General features: G+C 40.0%; 1 protein-coding gene across 1 annotated transcript in view; it reads left to right on the top strand.

Moving 5' to 3' along the window:
- The window catches only part of LOC309548132 (uncharacterized protein), a 707228-nt gene that overhangs the window by 145900 nt on the left and 536016 nt on the right, over positions 1 to 25312 (top strand). Inside the window, exons 38-42 of the mRNA XM_082248097.1 lie at positions 4672 to 4798; positions 7050 to 7165; positions 10243 to 10347; positions 19607 to 19750; positions 23280 to 23409. Coding sequence (XP_082104223.1) covers positions 4672 to 4798; positions 7050 to 7165; positions 10243 to 10347; positions 19607 to 19750; positions 23280 to 23409 — 622 coding nt within the window. The remainder of the gene's footprint in view (positions 1 to 4671; positions 4799 to 7049; positions 7166 to 10242; positions 10348 to 19606; positions 19751 to 23279; positions 23410 to 25312) is intronic.

Genomic DNA, 25312 nt, shown 5'->3' with positions numbered 1-25312 from the left:
TATGCTGATTGGCCTGGAATGTGTCTGCTGACTGTGATGTTCAGGGTCAAAGTTTGCCTCAATGATGATGTATAGGAGGCGGACCGAACATCGCATATGTTCGCCCGCAGCGGCGAACGCGAACGTTCGAAGTTCGCCGGGAACCGTTCGCCGGCGAACCGTTCGGTACATCTCTAATTACAAGCACTGAACTTATTCTCTCTGGAGAAGAGACGCTTGAGAGGGGATATGATATCAATGTACAAATATCCTACTGGTGAAAAGCGGTTAACCTCAAACTGCGTAAGGGGTTCTTTACTGTCAGAGCGGTAAGGATCTGAAATTCTCTTCAACAAGCAGTGATATCAGCCGAGAGCATCGATAGTTTCAAAAAACTATTAGATGGCACCTTGAAGACCACAACATACAGGGGTATACAATGTACGGTTAACAGCAAACACACACAGCATAGGTTGAACTGGATGGACGGATGTCTTTTTTCAACCTCACTTATTATGTAACTATGTAAGCTTGTTGCTTATTCCAGCCTGATGTTTTATGAAGAAAGGCAAGAACCTTTAATGCATTTAGATTACCCATCAGCAGAATTTTTGCATGTTTGGGTTATCATCACTAACTGAGTGTAAAAAAAATTGTATTTGTAATTAGGTAGATAGTAAGCAAGCACAATTGTATAATAAATTGACTAATACTGTCAAGATATATTGCTGCAGTTGATGTAAAATGCATTAAAATGTAGAATGAGTATTGGCTATTGACACTATTGACACTAACCTATTATATATTTTTATTTTCTAACCTGTGCTAGAAGAATCACTGAAAGGTTCTGACACCACTAGCACTTTCTTTTCATATATAAAAAAAGAGTTTTCCAGCACCTTAGAAAATCCTTGCGTTCAATGTCAAGCAGCTTGTTAATGCTTGCTAGTTAATTATCCCAGGCAATGCTTGAATCATTTTCTTTGCATATGGGTACCAGATCATTTCTGGGGTCATCTTTCCTTAGTGGTGCTGTAGAAATCATTAATCATGATGATCTAGTACTTCTGATGGGGTTAACAGTATTTGATACTGTAACAATCAATCTAAACACTAGGTTTAAAATCGGTTCATTGTTTTCCCGGGTTGGCTGACAAGTTCTTCAAGGCTTAAAATATCTCCCTAGACATTTTCCCTTTAGGTGTGAAATGATATCTATATAATGATAGGAAAAATATTTCCTAAGCATGGAATGATAGGATAAATATCCCCAGCGACTTTCTTTTTCTCAATGTTTCATAATTTCCAGGTCACAGAATAGATTTACTGAAAACTCTGTTTTGAAAAATAATGAGGATTTTGCCATTTGCAAACTAAGTTTTGAAATCCATATCATAGGTCAAAAATGTGGGAGCTACATTTATTGTTTTGAGAACAATGTAGGTTTATGAGCTCAGAGTATATAGCTTAAATTATGGGTTCAGATATTTTTAAGTTTAAATAAATAAAAAAACGTTATAGATTATCTCTTTTTCATAATGCAAATTTTAGCAAAAGATACATTTACCATTGAAGTTTTCTGAGCAGCAAGTGTTCTGGGACTCTTCACAGCTTGTGTCGTCTATGGGATTACCTCCCACAGTGCATCAATGCTAATTAGTATGGGCAAGATATTACCAAGAGATATGCAGAAACATGTTCAAGACAGCTCAATTCTCTTTGACAACTTTTTGCTTCTTGAGAATCTGTCAGAATGTATCAGTGAAAATTGTTTGAAACAGAAGAAAGACATTTATTATTCATAATTCTGATGAATATTAAATAAGTTAGTGAAAAGAGCTTACTACTAATTAGTGAACAATAATGAATGAAACCAGCCTGAACAAACTTTTATTGACCACAGGTTTTCATGCAAAAATATAATATTTTTGCAATTATCCTGTTATGCAGTTGTCTTGCTAAAGCTGTTGATGGGCTTCTTGATGGGCCATTGTTCAGAAGGACAAGTTCCACATGTTTTTATATTTTTTTTTTTCAGGTAAATTGTGATTTATTCTAATAGTGGTTCAAGTAAAAAAAAAATATATATCACATAAACATTATCTGTAAATATCAGAAGATGCATGGAAGCAAATCCGACAGATCAAATGACAAGACTGTGCAAATTATTGGTTGAATGAATTTTAAGAACTTTGATCTTCAGCTGTCACTGTTATGCATCAGACAGGCTAGGCATTTTATCTTGTAGTCAAAGGATAGATCTAATTCCTTAATTCATGTTTGGATTTGGATGGTGAATATTTTCTTGCTTTTTTCATTCTCCCTAATTTACACAATTGCTAGATTCATTCTACTTAGTTTACACATTTGCTAGATTTTCTAAACTGATTCTTTTTATGATTGCTGAAAGTAAAAATATTTACCCTGATAATCTTAGGTAAAGGTATACCACATATACCAAAAAATCGATTTATTTCACTGGAAAAACAAAAATGCACTGACCCATATTTTTTAGTTTAAACCTAGTTGCCAAACTTAACCACTAAGCTAAATGTTATTTTAAAACCTAACTTTCACCCAGATTTCCTAAACCCCATATTGACCTAAATAATCCTACTATTCAAACCTCACTCTATGGTAACCCTATGCCTAAGGCAAACCTATCATAACCAGAAATACTGTTATCATGGGTGATATGTACTGACACAGACATATTATTAGTGCTAAAAATATTACACTCCAAATGCAGCAAGTTTAACTACATGCTACCTATGAACATTTTTGCCAACAAAAACCTTTATAAAGTCTTTAGGAGAATGTTGTGCATTTAAATCTTATTTAGTAACAGTTTATTTTCAATTCACGACACCTTACCTACTTACTATATTTATATATCTATTGCCAGATAGTTACGTTTTGTATTTATAAAAGGAAAGTGGTTGTAAAGGTTAAAGGTTTTTTACCTTCATGTATTCTTTGCATGAAGGTAAAAAACCTTCTGTGTACTGCTCCCCACACATTTCCCTCTTATACTCACTTAAGCTCTCTCTCGATCCAGTGATGGGCATGAGTGCCTTGGCTGTTCCTCCCACGTTGGCTAAGGTGGCAGTGGGAACCATTGGCTCCCACTGCTGTTAATCACAGCCAGTTAACCAATGAGGAGAGAGCAGGGGGGGGTGGAGCATAGCCTTAGCTCTATGTGTCTTATGGATGCATAGGGCAGGGCTCAGGAGCAGGCACACCCCAGTGCCCCAATAGAAACCGGATTGCTATTTGGGGCACTGGTTATGGGGGAGGAGTCAGGAGTGCTGGTGGGGGATCCAAAAAGAGGCGAATCGGGGCTGCTCTGGATAAAACCATTGCATGGAGCAGGTAAGTGTAACATGTTTGTTATTTAAAAAAATAAAAATAGAACCTCTAATACCACTTTAAGAGAAAATCAATGATGGATTTTGGTTGGTGGCATTAGGCAACCTAGAGAAGCATTATATTTATTGGGCAAGATAGGATGCCAGAACTCATTAGCAACAGAAACTGCTAGTAAACAGCTCAAAGTAATAATAAAACCCAAAGTGTTCCAGCAAAAAACACTACTAGAACACAGAAAGCCATGCACATTCCTAACAAATTTGTGTACATCCTTTAAAGCACATAAAAAATTAGTTTAAAAGAAACCAAGGTAAAAAAAATGTATTTAAAAAAAACTTTGCAGCGTTAAAATGGAAGTAAACCCTTCTATCATTTTCAGCCAAGGAGGCTGCCATCTTGGCCTCTGTTTAATCTTCAGGTGCCATGATGCTGCACATGTGATCAGCCATTGGAGGGTTTGACATTTCACATGCTGGAATGGTACTGTTTTTTTAAACTGTTAAATGAATGGGTTTACTGCCACTTTAAGTTGTAACTTTCTGCTCTACACCATGTATTTCTGCATCAGATTACTGGATACTTAGAACCTTTCTGATTTCTGACATATTCCAAGCCTTAACATTGTCAACCAAAACCAGTACACTACAAGAATAGGAGGATTGGATCTCTTGATGGTAATTTACTAAAGGCAAATTGGTTGTTCACTTTGCCAGTGAAATTGCATTTTACAAGAGTATTTTCCCTTAGTGAATGTGGTGAAAATTCACTTTGCAAACAGTACCCAATGCCGTGCAAGAAAAAAAAAAAACAGCATTTTTGCCTGCACATGATTGGATGATGAAAGTCAGTAAAGCTTCACCTTAGTCACTAAGTTCTGGTGAAAATTCCCCCCCAAAGTGCAACTTCCCTACAATGTAAACAGTTGTTTTGCCTTTGGCAAATAAATTCTCTTATTTTTGCTGCTTTGATATCAATGAATACTTCAGCAAAGCATTACTTGGCACTCAAACAGTGACAGGGGCTGTTTGATGAGTGTTTTGAACAAATCAACATTTTATCAGTTCCGGATTTCTATTGCTATGTAAACTTTTAGGGGCCACAATATTGTGTCACCAGGGCATTTTACTAATATCTGTAAAAGAAAGGATTACATTATTATAAAATAGAGAACATTTGCAGAATAATGCACCATTCTTCTGTATTAGCTGCTATTGGGGTAACCCATATAACCCAAATCATCATATAGTAGTTTGAGTTAGGGACTCAGTGAGCAAAATAATTTTGCTGACTCTAGCAATAAAATATTCTTCCTTTTATTTATAGGGCTGCCTTAAGGATGTGACAGAAGGAATTGAGTATGCTGCCAAGATATTAAATGAAATTCCCCAGGAAGACATTCAGCTGCATTCTAAAAGAAGCTCAAAGGCAGAGAGCAAAGGAAATGGGCAAGGTAAGTCACACTTAATGATCTTGGTTGGCATCCATTGATCTGTTCCAGGATCCATAGGGACTTTAATATTTATAAAAGTCTTTTAAAAATGGTCTAGATGTTAATTGTTAACATTAGCGAGTGCTGTTGTGCATTTGTGTTAAAACAGGCAGGATTTTTCTGCGATCAAGTAAAGGAATGCTTCGTGTAAATTGCCTTAAAACCGGGTCTGAAAAGCATTTGGCTCGTAAAGGTTTACACATGTGCCATAAATTATACCTCATGAAAGTCATATGGAAGGCCATGCATATAAACCCAATAGAAATCTAATTCATCCTATGCTTGTGACACACATTGCTATTGGGTTAGCCTGTTTAATGATAATAATCAGGAATTCTGCCTATTTACTTGAGTGCAGGTGTGTACCTGTAATTGGCAAGTTGGGGTGAGCTCATGGATCCTTTTTGGACAAAGAAAAGTTATAATGTGCAAAAAGTTAAAAATACTATTTTTTGTTTTGAAAGAGAGATTTAAAAAGGCAAAGTAGCCATCTAAGAAGCCTAAGGTGGAAATCAGCCCCTGTCTCTTAGCTGAATACTAGTTTGATGGAATTACTATTGTGATTATTTAGTCTCATTAAGATAGATTTTTTTTTTGTGGCACTAGAACTTGTATGCAGCCCAGAAGAGGCAGAATGGCAGCAGCATGTATTTATGCATGTACACAATTCCCTTGTAAAGATATCCAAACCCTAACACCAAAATGTACTGTATTGCAGCTTATCAGTTCCTAGAAATAATGGCTGCATTGGATTTATTTTGTTTTTTTCCCCTTTTATTTTCACCTGATGAGTCTGCCAGGGACACACTTCCAGTACTAATATGACAACATTTAGTTGTCCTTCTGTATCAGGACAACAAAAACAAGATAGGACTATGAATTCTCAACCACTGGGTCATGGCCCACTGCCTGCCCATGGCCTCCATCCTCCCAGATCAGACAGCCGCAGATCCCTTAAACTACAGCAGTACCTTGAGCTCCCAAAGGGGAGATTTACTAAAACTTGGGCAATCAGAATCTTTTGCATAGGTGTGGGCAGTCTATTGCATTAGGGTGTGCACCCCAAAGCTCAAGCACACATGGCTTTCTCTGCAGCCTCAGCTGCACAGGAAAGTGAATGAATGGGAAGTGCACTGTGCTGAGCGGCTTCCTGTTCCTTCACAAACTGAAGCATAGTAAACACAGTTTACAATGCTTCAGCTATGAATGGACACCGTGGGCAAGTGTGTTCATTTAGAAATCGAGAGGCCAGTAAATTACATATTTACTAGCCCCTTCCCCCTGCTCTCTATCCTAAAACACCCCCCCCCTCACAGAAGCCAGGGGAGAGGGGAGGACGTAAGCAAGCAGAACTTCAGGGCAGGAGAGCCAACAAGGGGAGAGGAGGGGCGGGCAGTAGGGAGAACCAGCACCGCACATAGTGATTAGGGTGTGCGCAGGCACACCTGGCACACCCCCTGTGTACACCTATGCAGCTGTACATGGTAGCCAATCAGCCTCTAACTTTAGCTTATTCAATTTAGCTTTGACAATAAAACTTGAAAGCAGTGGTTTCTATGCAGAGCTGCACCAGATTTGGCACTCTCCATCTTTAGTACAGCTTTAGTACAACCCCCTCCACCATAGTGTCCACCAACCTCCCATAATTGCTGGTAGTGTCTCTTAATCCCTCTCAGTGCTATCCCTCTCAGTGCTCCCAAGCCCCTTGAGAGCACTCAGCTCTTACAGTGCTCCCAACCTACAGTGCTGTCCACTGTCAATCATAGTACCAGTTGAGTATATTTTAAAACCCTACTTTGAACAGTTAGCACTAGAAATAACCAAATCAGTCAGCTCACAATCATATATGGTCAGCATAGCATCAGTGTCCTGTTTGTCAGATAAATTTAGAAATAGATTACAACCTCATCCCCTTATAAAAGAACACATATAAGTTACACGGGCTCTCTGGCTAATAAAAGCAGGTAAGACACTGAAGGAATCAAATTACCACCTTAATTGGCTACAGAACCAATCCAATTCATTGGTTTCAAAGTGGCAATTCTACTTGTACTGGTTATAATAAAAATCCTGTAAAAATAGGGAAACTGAACACTTTCTGTGCAGTTTAAGGAGTTACATGTTTAGTATAAAAATCTATGTTGACTATGTTTCCAACATATGAGCTTTGAATGAAGTGAGCCTTTCAACTATATCTGAATATTTATTTTAGATGAAGGTGACGTTTTAGAAAAACAGCAAGATGTCAACCCTCTAGCTCTTAAGCCAACGTTGTCTGCCGAAGATATAGTGAAATTAACCAATCACATCCTTCTATTATTGTATCAGGTACAGTAAAATTAAAGGGTACTTAAATAAGTTTGTTGATCCACCTATGGTTTTTACCCCGCACCACTTCCACAATGGGCATTACAGAGGTGTCACACTTGCAGCTGGATTCCCCGAATATTATTTAAATCTACATTATGGAGAATCAATGACAAAATCATTTGGTCTTTAAAAGGCTATATCAACTGGGTAGAGCAGTCAATTCTGAAGGGAATGTCGGCATGTTATATAACTTGATGGCAACCATACAGAGATGGATAGCTTTGGGTGTAGCCATCTTTTAATGTAATACTGTTCTAAAAAAACATAAAAAATGCTTGGATTCCAATGGCACACATAAATAGAAAATGTAAAACCATTAATGCTATGGTGTGGTGTTACAACCTTTATTTATGATGTGTTGAGTAAATTTTATTTTTAACTAATGATGGTGCAGTTATACTACTAATGCTGAAGTGGGGGCAGTTTGCAGGTTGCAAAAAATAAATTGCAAAATTACACTGCAGGCATGTAGGTAGCTGGTGACACAGCTCAGTATGCAAATGAAATCATACCATTTTCAATCAGGGCTGGTTCCCACCAGAACGCGTGTCTGTGCATGTTTCCTGCACCACACACTGCCTTTCCGATCTGCTGTGGGTGGCAGTTCAATGTTAACGGCACCCCAAAAGCAAATTGCAAATACGGTGCATTTGTAGGCACCAAAATGCATGTTACTGCAGTACCATGGAATTTGGTGCGACGTGTTTTTAAAAAGTAATGCTTGCACTACTTTTTCAGTATTCCGGTTCGAATTTAGCCATTCAGATGAATAGGCTGAAAAACCCCACTGCATGGGAATGTGCAGGAATTGCACAAGAATGCGCGCCACATTCCTCTGCAATACTATTGTGAAGCGACCTGTATTTAAGATAAAGCCAAACATATTTCACCCAGGGAATGTAGCATGGAAGTTCATAAAATAGAAATACATGCTGTTTGTTTACATTTTTCTCTTACATTGAAATATTGGATCAAGCATTTTTCAGGGTCCATTCACCACAGTTGCTGCATTGCAACACAGCAGCTCATGTGTGGTACAGTCCGTCTGGACCAGCGCAGTGTTGATGCACTGACACCGGCACATCAAACTGTTTACCTTTTTATTTTTTCTTAACTGAAATGTCTGTTGGCCGCCAAAAAAGTACTGCACGCAGTATCTTTATTCAACGCACATTATCCACCCACCATCGCAACACAGTAGTGTGAACCGGCCACAGCGGAGGCAAGGAATTTTGCCTTGTCTTACAGCGTGGGTGTGATGGGACTGAGCTGGGACCTCAGTTGACTTGTTTAATTCCCCCAAGGAATGACTTTTACATGCATTAAACTTGAGCTCTGAGCTATGAAACATATGACCAACACAGAATCCATAATTGAGCAAGGTTTTTTTTTTGTAAGTTAATAATGTAAAAAATGTTTACCTTGTATTCCTTTGCTGACACTACCAAGAGCCCTAATGATCCTCCTTGTTTCACTTTGGTCTTGGGAGTAGTTTGGGCAGGCAATATATGAAATGTGCTTAACTGCAAGGAACTCCTACACAAGGCAGCACTGATGTATTGATGTCGTTGCTACCTGGAAAAAGCTGAAAAACCAGGGCGGGTAGAAGACCAGTCATCCAAGGGGGTGACTGGTCCCATAATTGGAAACAAGGTATGACAGGCAATGTGTATTTCGAATTTTCAATCTTTTAATGTTAGAATTAAAGATACCTGCACTGAAGGATAGAAACAATTATTCAGGAACATTTAAATTGTTGGTGTGTCTGGTTCTTACTGCTGTATAAACAAACGGCTACTGTCCCAACCTATAACTGGCCTTAACAGCAAGGAGCATATGGAAGGGTGACTCATGTCAAACAGCCGCAGAGAAAAAACAAGGGTTTACACACATTTTCCAATAAGCTGCAGAGGCCACATCACAGCACCCCTGTATTATCTGCAGTCCTAGCTCTATACATTTTAGGAGCCTTCACAGTAGGAGCACATATATAATAATGGATAGATTGAGGGCAGGTATGCCTGGAGGGAGCCCACTCCTCTTTAAAGGCACAGGGGCACACTGAACATCCAGTAAATAGCACAATGGCAGCAAAGGTGTCCAGTTCGCCCATCACCAAATAATGTATAGTACAAACAAACAACAACTGCCCCAACCTATAACTGGCCTTAACAGCAAGGAGCATGCTTGTATCCGCCATGCTGGTATCACTGGAGTAGTATGTGCAGGAAAATCTCCTCAAAAGGGTAACAGACAGCAATTAAAGCCTGGCAGAGTCTTTTTTTTACCTTTCTTTATCTTTCCTTACTCTGGGCTTTAAAGCTTTTTTTTTTTTTTTTTTTAAATACATTATTTGTTTTGTCTGGAGAACCTGTGTAAGATGTTTTTTGAATATAGTTGTTGTTGATGGAATATAGTTGTTTAGGTTAAAGCCTAAATGTACTCAAAAAAGCGATGATGCTAACCTTCAATGTGATGTGTCCTTTATGATGCTGTGCTCTGCTTAACAGAAAGCTTTCTCCTCCAATGTGCACCCACCCTCCCCTTATTAGAACAGAGGACACTGAGACAGGCTCTCAACAAGAGTGCCCAACTATGCCTGCCCTTTCCACCTAGTTTCTCTACTCATAGAATCTGGTACTACAACTTATATGAATAGAGGACAAGCAGACAATTGAAAGATTCACCCCCCATTTTTTTAGATGTTTAATTTATAGAAGCTGTAGTACGACTTCTATGAATGGAGGCATTAGATAGTTGGGCACTCTTTATGAGTGTCTGTCACAGCTCTTTTAGTTTTATTGACCACAAGGAAGTTTATGGTGGCGGGAGTAAGGGGCATCAGAGGAGGAAGATTTCTGTTAAATCAGGACAAAGCAGCACAAGGGACAATTGAATCAAATTGAAGTTAAGCAATATCCTTGTGCTGATTTTTTTTAAAGTAAACTTTAATAATAAATGAAGATTCTCACAGTCAGTCATTTAAATAACTATTTATAAAAGTAACAAGTTGACATTTCTGGTTTTAATTTTAGCGTGATGTGACAAGTCAGATTCTATCAGGAACCGCACCATTATGGAAACAGCACCAACCATTGTGCTATGAATTTGATGACAATACCAGAGAGATTGTTGTGAAGGTAAATGCATCAATTGATGTTGAAAAACATTAACCACTTTAATACAGGGCACTTCCCTCCCTTCCCGCCCAGGCCAATTTTCCCCTTTTAGCGCTGTTGCATTTTGAATGACAATTGCGCGGTCATGCAACACTGTACTTACACCAAATTTATATCATTTTCCCCCCACAAATAGAGCTTTCTTTTGGTGGTATTTGATCACCTGTGCGATTTTTACTTTTTGCTAAACAAATAAAAAAAGACAGAAAAGTTTGAAAAAAAAAAAGTTTTTTTTGTTTAGGTTATACAATTTTGTAAATAAATAAGTTTTTTCCTGCACTGATGAGCACTGATGAGACTGCACTGACAGGCACTGATGAGGAGGCAATGATGGGGTGGCACTGATGGGGTGGCACTGATGGGGTGGCACTGATAGGCGGCACTGATAGGCGGCACTGATAGGCGGCACTGATAGGCACTGATATGTGTCACTGATAGGTAGCACTGATATGCAGCATTGGTGGGCACTGATAGGCGACACTGCTGGGCACTGATAGGCGGCATTGATGGGCACTGATAGGCGGCACTGACGGGCACTGATAGGCGGCACTGACGGGCACTAATGGGCACTGATAGGCAGCACTGGTGGGCACTGATGGGCACTGATGGGCGGCACTGATGGGCGGCACTGATGGGCACTAATGGGCACTGATAGGCGGCACTGGTGGGCAATAATGGGCACTGGTGGGCGACACTAAAGGATGGCAATGATGGGCACTTGTGGGCAGCACTGATAGGGAGGACACTAGTGGGCATAACTGATGGGGAGGGCAATGGGGGGCTCCCTGAGCCCTGATCGCCATCCCTGGTGGCCATAGTGGGCATCCCTGGGGTCATAGTGGGCATCCCTGGGGTCATAGTGGGCATCCCTGGTGGATCTAGTGGCATCTCCCCCCCGAGGGTCTGCACTGGTAATCAATGATCTGATTACCAGTGCCGACCCCCCCCCCCTGTCAGGGGAGCCGCCGATCGGCGCTCCTTTACTCGTGCCTGTCAGGCACGAACTAAGGAAAGCCGATCAACGGCTGTTCCTGTTTTACTATGTGACCAGCCGTGATTGGACACGGCTGATCACATGGTAAAGAGCCTCCGTCAGAGGCTCTTTACCGAGATCGGAGATGCAGGGTGTCAGACTGACACCTCGCATCACCGATCGCCGCTCTGCGCGCCCCCGGGGGGCGCCCAGAGCGGTGTTATCCTGCCGCCGTCATATGACGTCCGGTCAGGATAACTCAACCACATTCCCGCCGTCAATTTGTAATAGGGCGGGCGGGAAGTGGTTAAAGAGAATGTGTAAATGTGTAGTGTTTTTTTTTATTCTTTAAAAAAAATATATAGATACAATATATATATATATATATATATATATATATATATATATATATATATATATATATATATTAAAAAAAATCATATATTTATAAAAGAAAAAAAATTTTTAAGTTATCTGAATTTCTTGCCATCATCATGACCCTATACATCCTACACTAATCTATCTATTTTATTTATTTATTACCTTTTTTTTTTTCTCCTCTGGATGGGAAAAATATACATTGAGGGGAGCCTTATCTTCCCAGCTCCCTATTGATAGTACAAGATCAGAAACTGACAGCTCGGCCTCTGAGCTGAGAGTATGCTTCCAGTGCATATATGCTTCTCTTTGGAAAAAGGCCCACCTCTGTGATGCTGAATATACTGAAAGTGTGAGTTTGTTGCATTATTAAAAAAAAAATAATCTTTTATGAAACATCATTAAAAACACAGTAGGCGCCCAAGATGACTACATTTAAAAATACACATTGGTGTGATATGGTCTCCTTATGGAGTTTTGGTGTGAACACCTATATACATTCAATTCATCGATTAAGGTATGTATTCCTCGTTGCTGGTCACGGAAGTGCAGACCCCAGAAGATTTGATAAAAAAATCCTGCAGTGTGAAACTAGATAGATATACCTTTTACAAGCGACTAAGCAACCCGGTTTGAACAAAGCGATCAGTTTTAAATCATTCCTGTAATTATCAAATTACGAATTGTAAACAACTGTTGCCATATGGGGTTTAGGCGTAATCTCTCTTACCGTGTTGTGATGATGAGGAGATTATGTATAAATCTCCATTGTAGAGATTGTAAATATTTATGTAAATATACACAGGTATGATATATTGAGTTTTGGATTTTACATTTAGTTGAGAGATGATTGTCACTTATATAAAGTGGTGTGACTTCCAGTTGGCACTCAGTTCAAAGAACCGGTTTAACCAGTCCATTTAAAATGCAGGCCTGAACTACCAGGGGGGAACTGATGTTTACATATAAACAACTACGCATAGTAATAACCCGTGTTTACATCCTGGAAGTGAGACTTTCTGGAGCCAGGACACATCTTGCATATCTTAAGTAGCCATTTCAGAGCTACTCCACAGTGAGGAGTAAACGCACCCCCCCCCACACAGAAAAGGAGTGGTTAGAAAGAGGCGTAACTATGGGAGGGGGAAATGGTCCTATCCTGAAAGAGATACGCCCACAGGAAGTGACAAAGCACGATAGCTGAACCAATGAGAATGGCCCTATACAAGGCTATGGGATATGGGTCTATATTAGGTTCGGTGAGACAGGGTGACTTCCTGTTTTGCATGGGAGAGCGAGAGCCATCACTAGAGGTAATTATGGAGTAAGGATTAAGGGTACATTGTATATTCTACTTGTGTCGGTCATAGTGTGTGTATATGAGTTTATACTCTATGCATTGTATTTGTTTAGTTGAACCCAGGAATATTTTACATTTTGTAGTATGTACAATAGTTATATTGTTGTAAATTATGTAGAATTGGCAAACCTTATACAAATAAATAATTGTTGTGTTAAAGTTTTCACACAGTCATAGAACTCTCATTATTAACCCAAATATTGTCTGAGATTAACTCTCATGAATTTTTTTGGTAACACAACTATTAGTGGGAGAATAAGAAATAAAAAATGTACCATGTTTTCCCAGAAAATATCCTTCTCATTAAATACAATGACTGAGGGACAAAAAATAAGCCTACTCAGAGACACTACATTAATGGCACGAGGAGCGATAATGACCCTCTTGCATTGCAATTGTCTATCAGTATGATCATTTGATTCTCTGTCACAGTTAATAATGAAGAATATGCTATTGAATCTTCATATAGGATGCATAATAAATAGAATAAAGAAACAGGCTGAATATGTGTACATATAACTATAGGCAACTTCTACTGTCTTTTTTATTGTTTTTTCTTTTTACAGTCATCAGGCATCTATGAGGCATTTCAGATTGTCCCTTTTTTCTGAAGGGCGAGCACATGTTCCCCATATCAATTTCCCCATAGGGAGAATGATTGGCACAGCTTGAATCCATCTTTCCTCATATTCCCAGATATCAGGCTCTATCTTAAAGCCCATACATCTTGCCCTGGATAGGGTAGATCCTGGCATTCGCTACACGGGCGATGCCTCACCATGTGAAACTCCATCTTGCACATGCGCGGCGATGGGGCATGTGCGGCGATGGGGCACACGTGACGCAGTGGCATCAATAACCGGCTTGGGCAACTGAGCCGTTTGGCGCCTACGGTGATCGTGGGGGATATAAGCGGCGTACAGGAGGCATTCTACCTGCAGAGGCAGAAGATACACACGCAGGGGGACATCCAGGAGTAAGAAAGCTTTTGTTAACATACCAAGTGGAATATCAATATTGTAGGAGCAATTTTGAAATTGATGGCTTATATGTATATTTACCCCATAGGAACACATACATGGGGTCCTAGACCATAGAGCCCCAATGACTCCATGATGGGCTGGTCTCTTCATGTGTAGGCTGATATGCAGGATAATGCTCAATGATAGAGTAAAGCCTGAAGGTGTGTATAACGGCTGCTTAAATAATAATAAAATTCAGCCCTGGAGCACTGGAATGTGTTGGAGCTGGAGAGAGTCCAGAGAAGGGCAACTAAACTAATTAGGGGATTGGAGGACCTTAATTATGAAGAGCGTCTGCAATCGCTTGATTTATTCTCCCTGGAAAAGAGACGCCTGAGAGGGGACATGATAGCAATTTATAAGTATCTCAATGGTGATCTCGGCATAGAAAAAAAGCTATTCAATCGGAGGGATTGCATGAGGACTCGAGGGCATACAATATGATTAGAGGAGAAGAGTTTTAACCTCAGGCAACGTGGGGGGTTCTTTACTGTTAGGGCTACAAGATTGTGGAATTCTCTACCACAAGAGGTGGTTTCTGCGGGAAATATGGTGGCTTTCAAAAGACTCTTAGACGTACATCTCAAAGATCAGAACATTCAGGGGTATGTGAGATGATTACAGCCACACACACCTACACAGGATGAACTGGATGGACTATTGTCTTTATTCAACCTCACCTACTATGTAACTATGTAACTATGTAACTAATTTCATATCAGCCCCATAGCATTATTATACCAGCTCAACAACATAATGTAATTTTAAGCACATTTGAAGAGTGTATTATATATATAGATGAGACAGATATTAAAGCACATAGGGGCTTATATATACAAGAGCAAATTCTGGTAAAAGTGCGGACATGGTACCGGAGGTGGTCATAGGCTGTGTGCACATGGTAAAGGAAGACATGTAAGAGGCTGCGGATGTGGTACAGGAGATGCAGGGGCTGCGGGCATGGTACAGGAGATGCAGGGGCTGCAGACATGATACAGGATATGCAGGGGCTGATGGCATGGTAAGGAAATGTCAGAGGCTGTGGACATGGTACAGGAGATGCAGGGGCTGCGGACATGGTACCAGAGATGTCAGAGGCTGCAGGCATGGTACAGGAGATGTCATAGGCTGTGCTGACATGGTACAGGAGATGCAGAGGCTGCGGGCATGGCACAGGAGATGCAGAGGCCGCTGGACATGGTACAGGAGATGCAGGGGCTGTGCATATGGTACAGGAGATGTCAGAAGCTGCGGGCATGGTACAGGAGATGCAGAGGCTGTGCGGGCATGGTACAGGAGATGCAGAGGCTGTGCGGGCATGGTACAGGAGATGCAGAGACTGTGGACATGGTACAGGAGATGCAGAGGCTGCGGACATGGTACAGGAGATGCAGAGGCTTCTGGCATGGTACAGGAGATGCAGAGGCTGTTGGCATGGTACAGGAGATGCAGAGGCTGCGGGCATGGTACAGGAGATGCAGAGGCTGCATGCAGGCATGGTACAGGAGATGCAGAGGCTGCGGGCATGGTACAGGAGAAGTAGAGGCTGCTGGCATGGTACAGGAGATGTCATAGGCTGCAGACATAATACAGGAAATGCAGAGGCTGCAGACATGGTGCAGGAGATGGCAAGGCTGCGGGCATGGTACAGAAAAGTTAGAGGCTGTGGGCATATTACAGGAGATGCAGGGGCTGTGGGGGGGTCTTACTTGCTGGTGCCGCCTGGCGCCATCACGTCACTGTATGGTCTGCCCGAGCATGGCTGAGTGTGTACGGGCTTTCCTGAGTGGCGGCACATGCGCAGTTGACATGTCGGGCCGGTTGCAGTCATTCTTTTATGGGTGCCCCTGCCCTTCAAGCAGCTCCAGGGAAGGGCGGACTTGCTGGCCTACCTGGAAATTTCCCGGTATCCCGGTAGGCCAGTCCGGCCCTGCTTAAATATACAGATTAACAGGGACACTTAGATAATATGAATTTGATTTAAAACATAATAAATTCCCTCTTGTATAGGTAAATAGACCAACCAAAACAAAATGGATTATATGCCTACGGCAACCATATTCCATCACTGTTTAATGGACTCTAATCCCACATAAAGCGCAGGTAAAACATTTTCATAAGAATAACAGATCTATGCAAATATGGGTTGAAAACGAAAATTGTAAATTATATTTGTTTAAGGGAACGCAATTGTAAATTCAAAAACATAACAAATAGATGCCAATGAGTTGCTAATCCCCTCTGTCCGCCTCAGACATATGAGACATAAGTATGCCTCTCACGATAATGCATGTAAGTGATGACTTCAACAAATCTCAGACAAATAGTTCTGAAGAAAGCTATATACTGTTACTATGTTATTGATGTGAAACTGATGATAATGTCTATTTAAGATTATCAGATTGTTGGTCCTGAGGAAGCATATTGTGAAACAGGTCATATTCAGCACTTCTATGACTAGCAACAAGGAATACATACCTCAATTAATGGATTGAATGTATACAGGTGTTCACACCTTCACACACTATAAGGATACTGTATCACACCAATGTGTATTTTTAAATGTGGTCTTCTTGGGCGCCAACTATGTTCTTAATGATGTTTAAAAAAAAGATGATTTTTTTTTAATATTACAACAAGTCTGTCTCATGTGAGTGCCATTAAAATCCACCACTAGCAGGACTGTGTCTTGCAAACTCTTTGCACATATATCGATATATTAGGATGCTGCATGGGTAAAGGTCTCCCCTTTTGTTTCTTTGGCCTAAACGAGTTAATCAGCCAAATGTGAAATATTTTGCAGGTGGAACTTTAGAATTATTTTAACGTACGTACCTCTGTCTATTTACAGATATCTGTCTGTCTGTCTGTCTGTCTGTCTGTCTGTCTGTCTGTCTGTCTGTCTGTCTGTCTATCTATCTATCTATCTATCTATCTATCTATCTATCTATCTATCTATCTATCTATCTATCTATCTATCTATCTATCTACAAATCAACAAATATAATACAACAGTTTGAAATGTGTTAACTTAAAGTGATTGTAAAGTCTTGTTTTTTTTTTTTTTTTTTAAAATAACAAACCTGTTATACTTACCTCCTCTGTGCAGTTGGTTTGGAACAGAGCAACCCAGATCCCCGTCTTCTCAGGTGCCTCGTTGCTGCTCCTAGACCCTCCCTCCTGTCGAGTGCCTCTACAGCAAGCAGCTTGCTATGGGGGCACCCAAGCTGAGCTGCAGCTCCATGTGTCCATTCAGACATGTAGCTGTGATTCGGCCCTGTCCCCTCTCTCTCCTGATTGGCTATTTGATTTTGATTGACAGCCGTGGGAGCCAATGGGAGGGAGAGTCCCGGATGGCGGAGGGACTCGTGGACATCGCTGGACAGAGATGGGGCTCAGGCAAGTATTAGAGGGTGCTGGGGAGGCTGTTACACAGACGGCTTTTTATCTGAATGCATACAGTAGAATGAATTAGGATAAAAACCTTCTGACTATACAACCCCTTTAAATAAATAAAAAAGCATGCCAAAACATTATACATTTAATATTACAAGAACAATAGTGTTCCCAAAAAAACCTTTTGGCAGTAATTTATAAGACAATAGAATCAATATATAACCTTTTCAACCTCAATAGAATTTCAATAGAATTTTCAATATATAACTTAAGTAACAGCAATATAGTCTTCTAAAAAAACATTATAAATATGCTCTATCACTTTTTTATATGAAACCTAATATTAAAATTATTATTTTTATTATATAGATGCAAATGTATGACTGAAATGTGTATACTGAGACACAATCTAAAAAGTACCCACTGCTGAGGAAATGATCTGTGTGTCCAATGTACTGCACTTCGAACAGTCGGAAGTACTCGGCTTCCTAGAGGCCACCCTAATATTAGAGCTGTTTTAAAACAGTAATAAGTCCACTCTGATCTTTTTTTTCTTAAAGGATAACTATACTGTTTTCGACATAAAGCTATGCTAAGTACACCAGAATAATGATGTCTCCGCCTCTTGTGCCATATTGTTATTTTATAAATCTATTGCTACATTGTGCTATTGCAAAAAGCATAGGGCCTGCTTTACACGCAAAGCTGTGTTTCAGTTGTACAAAGAATCAAACAAGTGAAATAACAGGTGGCTTCACATTTCTTGAGCCCTCTGTCTCCTCTCAGCATCCCCAGCACCCGCTTTCCCCTAGAGTTCTCTTGACAATTTAGCCACAAATATTCAAAGGTGTCCAGAAGAGGAAAACAAAAGAAGGAAGAAGTGAACAGTTTCCTAATTTAAAAGACTTGGTGCTGCCTCCTCTAATTGGCGTGCGCTAGGCACTACCCAGTAGGTGTCATTAGGGAAATACAGCTGTGACTAAACTTTCACACAAATAAGTTAAAGCACCCCTTTGCCCTCCACGTTCTAGCTTTATCTCTTTTTACATACCTCTGATGAGCGGGGAATCTGGTTCAGGAACTGAGTTTCATCCTGGGTCTCTTCTGAGTAGGTCGGACTTTGAAGTACTGTGCATGCATGTGTTTCTCCAAAGGGAGTTTAATAGAGAAGCCTGGGGATTGATGGCTTTTTCATTAGGTCGTATATAGAACAGGATATATACAGTATAGTATAGAGAACAGAACTTTGGTGGCTCAGAGGAGGACCCAAATACCTGCTGATAAAGGTATAGCTAGAATAGGGTGGGGCTGTTGGGATTAGGTGTTTAAAAGTAAATTTGTCCTTTTTTTTGATCAGCCTATCTGTCTTGCAAGTACAAAAAGAGGCATTTTTAAATATGAGTATTTTTAAATGTTTACCATCTATTTATCTTCTATGGAAATAACTAAATTTCAAAGAAAAGAAAAAATACCTAACAAAGCATTGCTGCTATATGTATTTACAGTATCCAGACCATTGGTTTGAATTGTTGAATGTATTGTTTTAGAAATACAGTACATAAGAAATTATTTAGAAATATGTTCACAATATACAAAATCATGTTGACATCTACTAAAAATATTACAATGATGTGCCTGTCTTTTCAAACTATATGTAAATACATAAAACAAATGAACCAGGGCGGCTGCACTTTCAATAACCCTTTTAATTGAAGCTTCATACGACAAGTGGTTGACAGATGGAGCAGGGGACAAAGAGGTAGACATGTTTCGTGCAAATGTTAGCACTAAGTTATCACCTCATTGTATACCCCATAAATACACTTTGATGTTCTTCTAAACATAATTCTTTAGGTATGCTTTAAAAAATAGACAATTGAGGATTGTGTGTAATTTTCTGTATATCCAAGAAATTATATTTTAAAGACAAATTGAAAGTGCCAGTAAGCCACTAGTTACTATAGTGAATTCAGATAACACCTTATCCGAAAATTTCTTAAACAATCTGTCCCTTTTTTAAATGTATTTAAAGAAGCAACATTGTGTTGAATTGCAGTGTCATTCTGATAGCATTTTGTTTGCTGTACACAGATTGGTGATTCTGAAGTCCAATACGGTTATGAATATCAAGGAACAGCTAAGCATATTTTTATAACCTCTTTAACCGAACGGATCTTTCTCAGTGTTATGGGAGCAGTTTCTGCTGGGACTTATGCACTGTGTGCAGGTCCACAGGTAAGATGTTAAGAATACTGTGTTGTCATTGACCAGTTAAATAAACTATTAAAAGAAAGTTAGTCACAGATGAGCATTTGTAATAATCTCAATCTCCACTCCTAAATTGCTATTAAAATGCAGATTTAACTCTGTTTTCCTGGTATTTCTCTTATTTACATAGTAAATGTCAGCTCTATGTTAGTCTTTAAGGATCCCACAGAGGCTGATCTATCTCATACCTTAGTTCAGTGTTCAAAACTGTCAAATCTTAAAGGTGCTGTCAGAATTACATGACTTTGTTAGTCACTTCAGTCTCAAAGACTTTCCTGTCTTGTCCATTGAAAGACACAGGGAGTCCTAAATCTTTGGGTTATACTGCTGCCTTCAGGGAGATCAGACACCCCCAAACAAAAAATTGTAGGCCAGCCTAGGTTATATACACATCAATTGCTGATTTCCTGGGAGGATAAATGTCCTTTTTTAGCTGTGTTGTTCTAAAGACTAGACTATGATTTTTCTAGACACTTTTTTCTTTGTACTGCTGCTAGAGATTTCCCATCTGCTTTGCACTCATCTGGTGCAGTTGTTCTCAGCTTAGTTTTTTTAATTTGTGCAACACCCAGGCCCTGTTGGACTGGATATTGCGAAGTAAAACTAGAAGTGACCTTTTGGCACTGGATCCAATGTAGAGTGCTTTCCAGACTCACTTATGGTTAAATTAGGTGTGGAGTGCTTTCCAGTTCTAAGGCCACTGGCATTCCTATGTACTAAAGATTCACCTACTAAGTTGTACATTTGACCAGACACTGGGATCTCCCTCATTTTTTTTGCTTTATGGGCACCTTTATTGGCTATTCCCACCGGTTTCATGGTAGTAGTTTTTAACAACATAGAAAAAACGGCTGACATCCTTCCACTGAGTGGATTATGATGCGTGTGTACTTTGTGGCCTCTTTCCCAGCAGATAGCATTGAGGAAACATTGTCCCACTGCTTCTTCTGTTTGCAAAGAGCCACTTGGAGCTTTGATCTGGTCCTGCTGACCACCCACAGGGACGTTGGTCACCTTCTGCCATCTGACCTTTGGGTCATGGACCCTCACCTGCTACCAGCTGTTTAGGTTTTGTGAGGACCTGTTTCCTACCCTATTCTAGAAATAGAGGGAAAGTCTCCCTGTACCATGTGCCTCCAGCTCACTTTCTACTAAAGGGTTGGGGACTACTTGAAGCAAGCCTACTAATGATGCCCATCTATGCAGCCTCTTGCCCCCTGCTATTGGAATCTCTTGCTTCCTCACAGTCCTTATTGACTGCATTGGGCGTTACTGCATCCCCTTTTCTTGTGTCTTGTTTTTTTTTTATTATGGTCCTGAATTTATGACTCAGTTATCTAGGACAGAGGCTACAGAAATTTTACCTGATTCTTGGTTTTCCTAAATCTTTGTCCAGTAAGCTCTCTCATGAGGAGTTGCAGTCTACTGCTATTACTCCCAAGTTGAAGGAGGCTACACACCATCCGAAGCTAGAAGTCAACCTGTCACCTCTACCAGTGCTGTTTCTAGTCATGATTTTTATCCAGCTCCTAAGGCTGCAAAAACGTTCCTTTCACATTTGATTTTTCAGTTATTTCTGAATGAAGATCGGAAGAGCCCTTATGGGTTATTTGCACTCCCAAAGGAATGCTGGTGTTGTATCCAGTTGGCGCTAATTTTGTTCAGAAGTGAACTGTTCCCTTTCTGGATCTGGTCATATGTCTTCCTCATAAGGTGACTACTGTTCCAATGGAGAATGTGCTTTCTTTTTAGGTCCAAACCAATAGGTGGTTGAAAGCTCTTTCCAAAACAATGTTCCAACTTGCTGCTTTGCATCCAATACTGGAGGTGGTTTTACTTTGTCAAAACATCTCTGTTTGGCCAAAATCCCTTCAAAGGGAGCTTACCACTTTTATTGTTGTCTCTCTGCTTGTTAAACATATAGAGCAGATGGCTAGGATGGTAAAATTCAGCTGTGATGGCTTACTGGACACCTTTAACCCTATTTCTTGCTTGTGTCTCCCTTTGGTACATGGGTAGGACACTTTGGCTTAAGAGCCAGACTGTGGAAGTGTCTTAATCCACATGATCTTTGAGGGATAGTGTCTCTTTGAACCAGCTGTAGATGTTCTCATCAAGGTGGCAAAGGTATGTACTTAAAGAAGAATCTGTGCCAGTGTTTATCACTGTAGGGCTATTAACATTCTCGCACTTTGCCCAATAGTATGCTACAACTTTTATACAGCTGTAAAGCACAAGAACATAGCATCGGTAAGCAGATGTTTAGAAATTATTGCATTTTGTTAGTTCACCTCTGCGACTCTGGGTTCCTCTGTGCCACTTCCCCCAAACTTCTATTCCTGTAGCAGGCACTGATCATGCCAGTGGAAGTCCCTCTGTTTCCCCTCCTCAAGACTACATGTCTCACAATTTCACTGCTACCTATACCACTGCACATACATGCCCCTTTAGCCCTCCCTTGTGCATGTCAGTGCAAGCAACGTGATAGTGGCGGCTTGTTGTCTCTCTCTGCCCAAAGTACACATGCAGCTCCAATGGAAAGCAGTGCCAGGTGACAGGGGAGAGAGTGAAAAGGAGGGATGGTAGAACCATCTGCAGACAATGTAAGTCCTGCCCTACGCCTCTTATTTATATTTTGAAAAATGTGGGTTCCTACACTCTTATGGCACTCTGCAGTTGATTATACCTACCTAGGCTGGACCAGACACTGTTCCTCACCTTAGGTACACCACTGGACTTACTAGTTAAAATTCATATTCCTATAACAGAGTATCTAAGGATTTAGTTTCCCTAGAAAATAACAAAAGCATTCCTGAAGGTAGGTGTGTAGACCCAGGAGCTCAATCACAGAGGTCTCACCAATAGGGAACCCAAAGGATATAAGAAAAAATATGTGTTTTAGGGGAGCTGACTCTTTGAAGAGTACCTCTGGAAACCTAACTGCTACTGCTGACCATTAGTCAATCAGTCACCACCCACTATTTGCTGGAATACCCATAATATAAAGAAGCCAGCGAAAGACTCTCAGGAGGTCCCATCTATAGGTCCATTATCACTTTGAGGTGGACTGGTCCTTTACTGTTTTTAGGGTATAAAGGAGTATATAGAAGGTGAAAGTATATTCAGATTGATTCAGAAAGCTATAATGCATCAAAAACATTTTTTTTCATGATGCTTTATTTTATTCCAAAATATATATAGCTGAAAAAAGAAAAACAAGGGGTAAAACCAGTAGTTAGACTTGGCAAAAGAATGATGTAATGGTTTACAGTTGAAGATTAATAAAGTTCTGCTTGTAGTATCTAAAATCTGCCTGCTTAATTTTTTCCAGCATTATAAAATATGATCTTCAAGAGTTAGAATGGTTATGGGCCACAAAACTAGAACCTTACTTTTTTAATAATCATTTATTCTAGATGTTTTGAAACCAGCTTGTGAGAATGATATAAGAAAACCACAAGCATGTTTTCTTTTAATATGTCTTAAATTTTGTTAGGCATCTGGGAAAAAATCTACCATCCGAGAATTATCTCTGGCACTCGGAAAGCCTCTTTTCTGCTTTAATTGCTCAAGCTCTTCGGATAATGGCATTTTGCAAGACATTTGCAAAGGACTTGCTGCTGCAGGTAAAGACTTTTCCATTCTTTAACATGAAATATATTTTAATGTGAAAGAGATCAGCTTAATCGGAATAATCGTATCCATGTTTATAAACCCTGATTTTGTGTATAATTTGTAACAGGTTTACATCTTATTATCTTTTAAAATTTAGTATGATTTTAAAATAAATTATAGGGTAATTTTTAGAGTTGAGCGAACACTTGGATGTCCGGGTTCGCCGGGTCTGGCCAAACTTGAAAAAAAAAACCAGAGTTCGTGACCCGGACTTAACCCGAACTTGACCCCGATCCCAAACCCCATTGAAGTCAATGGTGACCCAAACTTTTGAGCACTAAAATGGCTCTAAAAAAACATGGAAAGTGCTAGAGGGCTGAAAATGGCAGCAAAATCGTGTTAAGAGCATGGCAAGTGCTCTGCAAACAAATGTGGATAGGGAAAAAACTTAAAATAACATAAAAAACATAAAAATAAAAAATAATCATCTTGATCTAGGAGGACGAGGCCCATATGTAGTAGGAGGTTGAGGTGGATGTGGCGGTGTAGGTGGAAGCGGCGGTGGAAAGGCTGTGTGAAGGCTGTATGTTACATTAACGTATGAATGAAAAACTGAAAAATAATTATTTTTCCCTTAAATTGGTGATTTTTAAATAGCAGATTAGAGCACAGCAGTGTCTAAAGGTTTTATCTCACAGTAACATATAAAGGAAAAACTGAAGAAAAATGTTTTCCCTTTAAATCTGTGATTTTTGAATAGCAGATTAGAACAGCACTGTGTGTAAAGGCTGTATGTCACAGTAACGTATGAATGAAAAACTGAAAAATAATTATTTTTCCCTTAAATTGGTGATTTTTAAATAGCAGATTAGAACACAGCAGTGTCTAAAGGTTTTATCTCACAGTAACATATAAAGGAAAAACTGAAGAAAAAATTTCCCTTTAAATTGGTGATTTTTGAATAGCAGATTAGAACAGCACTGTGTATAAACACTGTATGTCACAGTAAAATATGAAGGAAAAAATGTTTTTTTTTTTTTTTAAATCCAGATTAAGCAGACACATATGCACTGAGCTTGCATTACATGTCCGCTACACGCCGCCCACCTAACAGACTGATAAAAGTTTTTTTTTTCTCCCTCCTCCTCACTGGGCTCAGGTCAGGGCAAAAAGATTGCGCACTGCACCCCCACACAATAAAATCGATGTAGATCTGATTAAAGAAGATTCTTCTGTCCTGTGTCCTATTCTTTCCCTGAAAGCAATCTCTCCAGCCTGTCCCTACAATAATCTCCTATCTCTTCCTCAAATCAGCAGCAGCAGCAGGAACCTGTCCCTACACTAGTTAGAGCAGAGTTACGTGTGGCGCTACGTGACTCCAGCTTATATAGAGGCTGGGTCACATGCTGCACTGGCCAATCACAGCCATGCCATTAGTAGGCATGGCTGTGATGGCTTCTAAGGGCACACTAGTTAAACACTTTTTGATTTGCTGCCCTGCAGCTGTTGAAACCGCACCATTAAAACCGCACTAAAATAACCGAACAATGGACTGTATCCCGAATATACAGTAAAATGTTTGGGTCCGTGTCTAGGTACCGAAAATCCAAAAGTCCGGTACGATCCCGAACAATACAGTCCGTGTTCGCTCAACCCTAGTAATTTTGCAAGATCATGTGAAATACCCTGAATGCCCTCAGTAGCGAGTGACCATATGCCTTGATTTTTGTTTTTTCTTACACAAGAACGCTTTGGAACAACAGTTGCTTATTTATGTTAAGAACGGATGCTTTTTAAAAAATCAAAATTATATTGTTACTGGATATTCGGACATGAGCTACATGAGCTACATGTGTAAAGTGTTAAAGTGTACCTAAAGACTATGGGTGGATTTACTTTGAACGTGTTCTGAAT

This window comes from Pelophylax lessonae (genome assembly GCF_965119305.1).
Source record: "Pelophylax lessonae genome assembly, chromosome: 2".
Taxonomy (NCBI): Eukaryota; Metazoa; Chordata; class Amphibia; order Anura; family Ranidae; genus Pelophylax; species Pelophylax lessonae.
The sequence above is the reverse complement of the archived record's forward strand: the minus strand, read 5'-3'. Positions and strand labels throughout refer to the sequence as shown.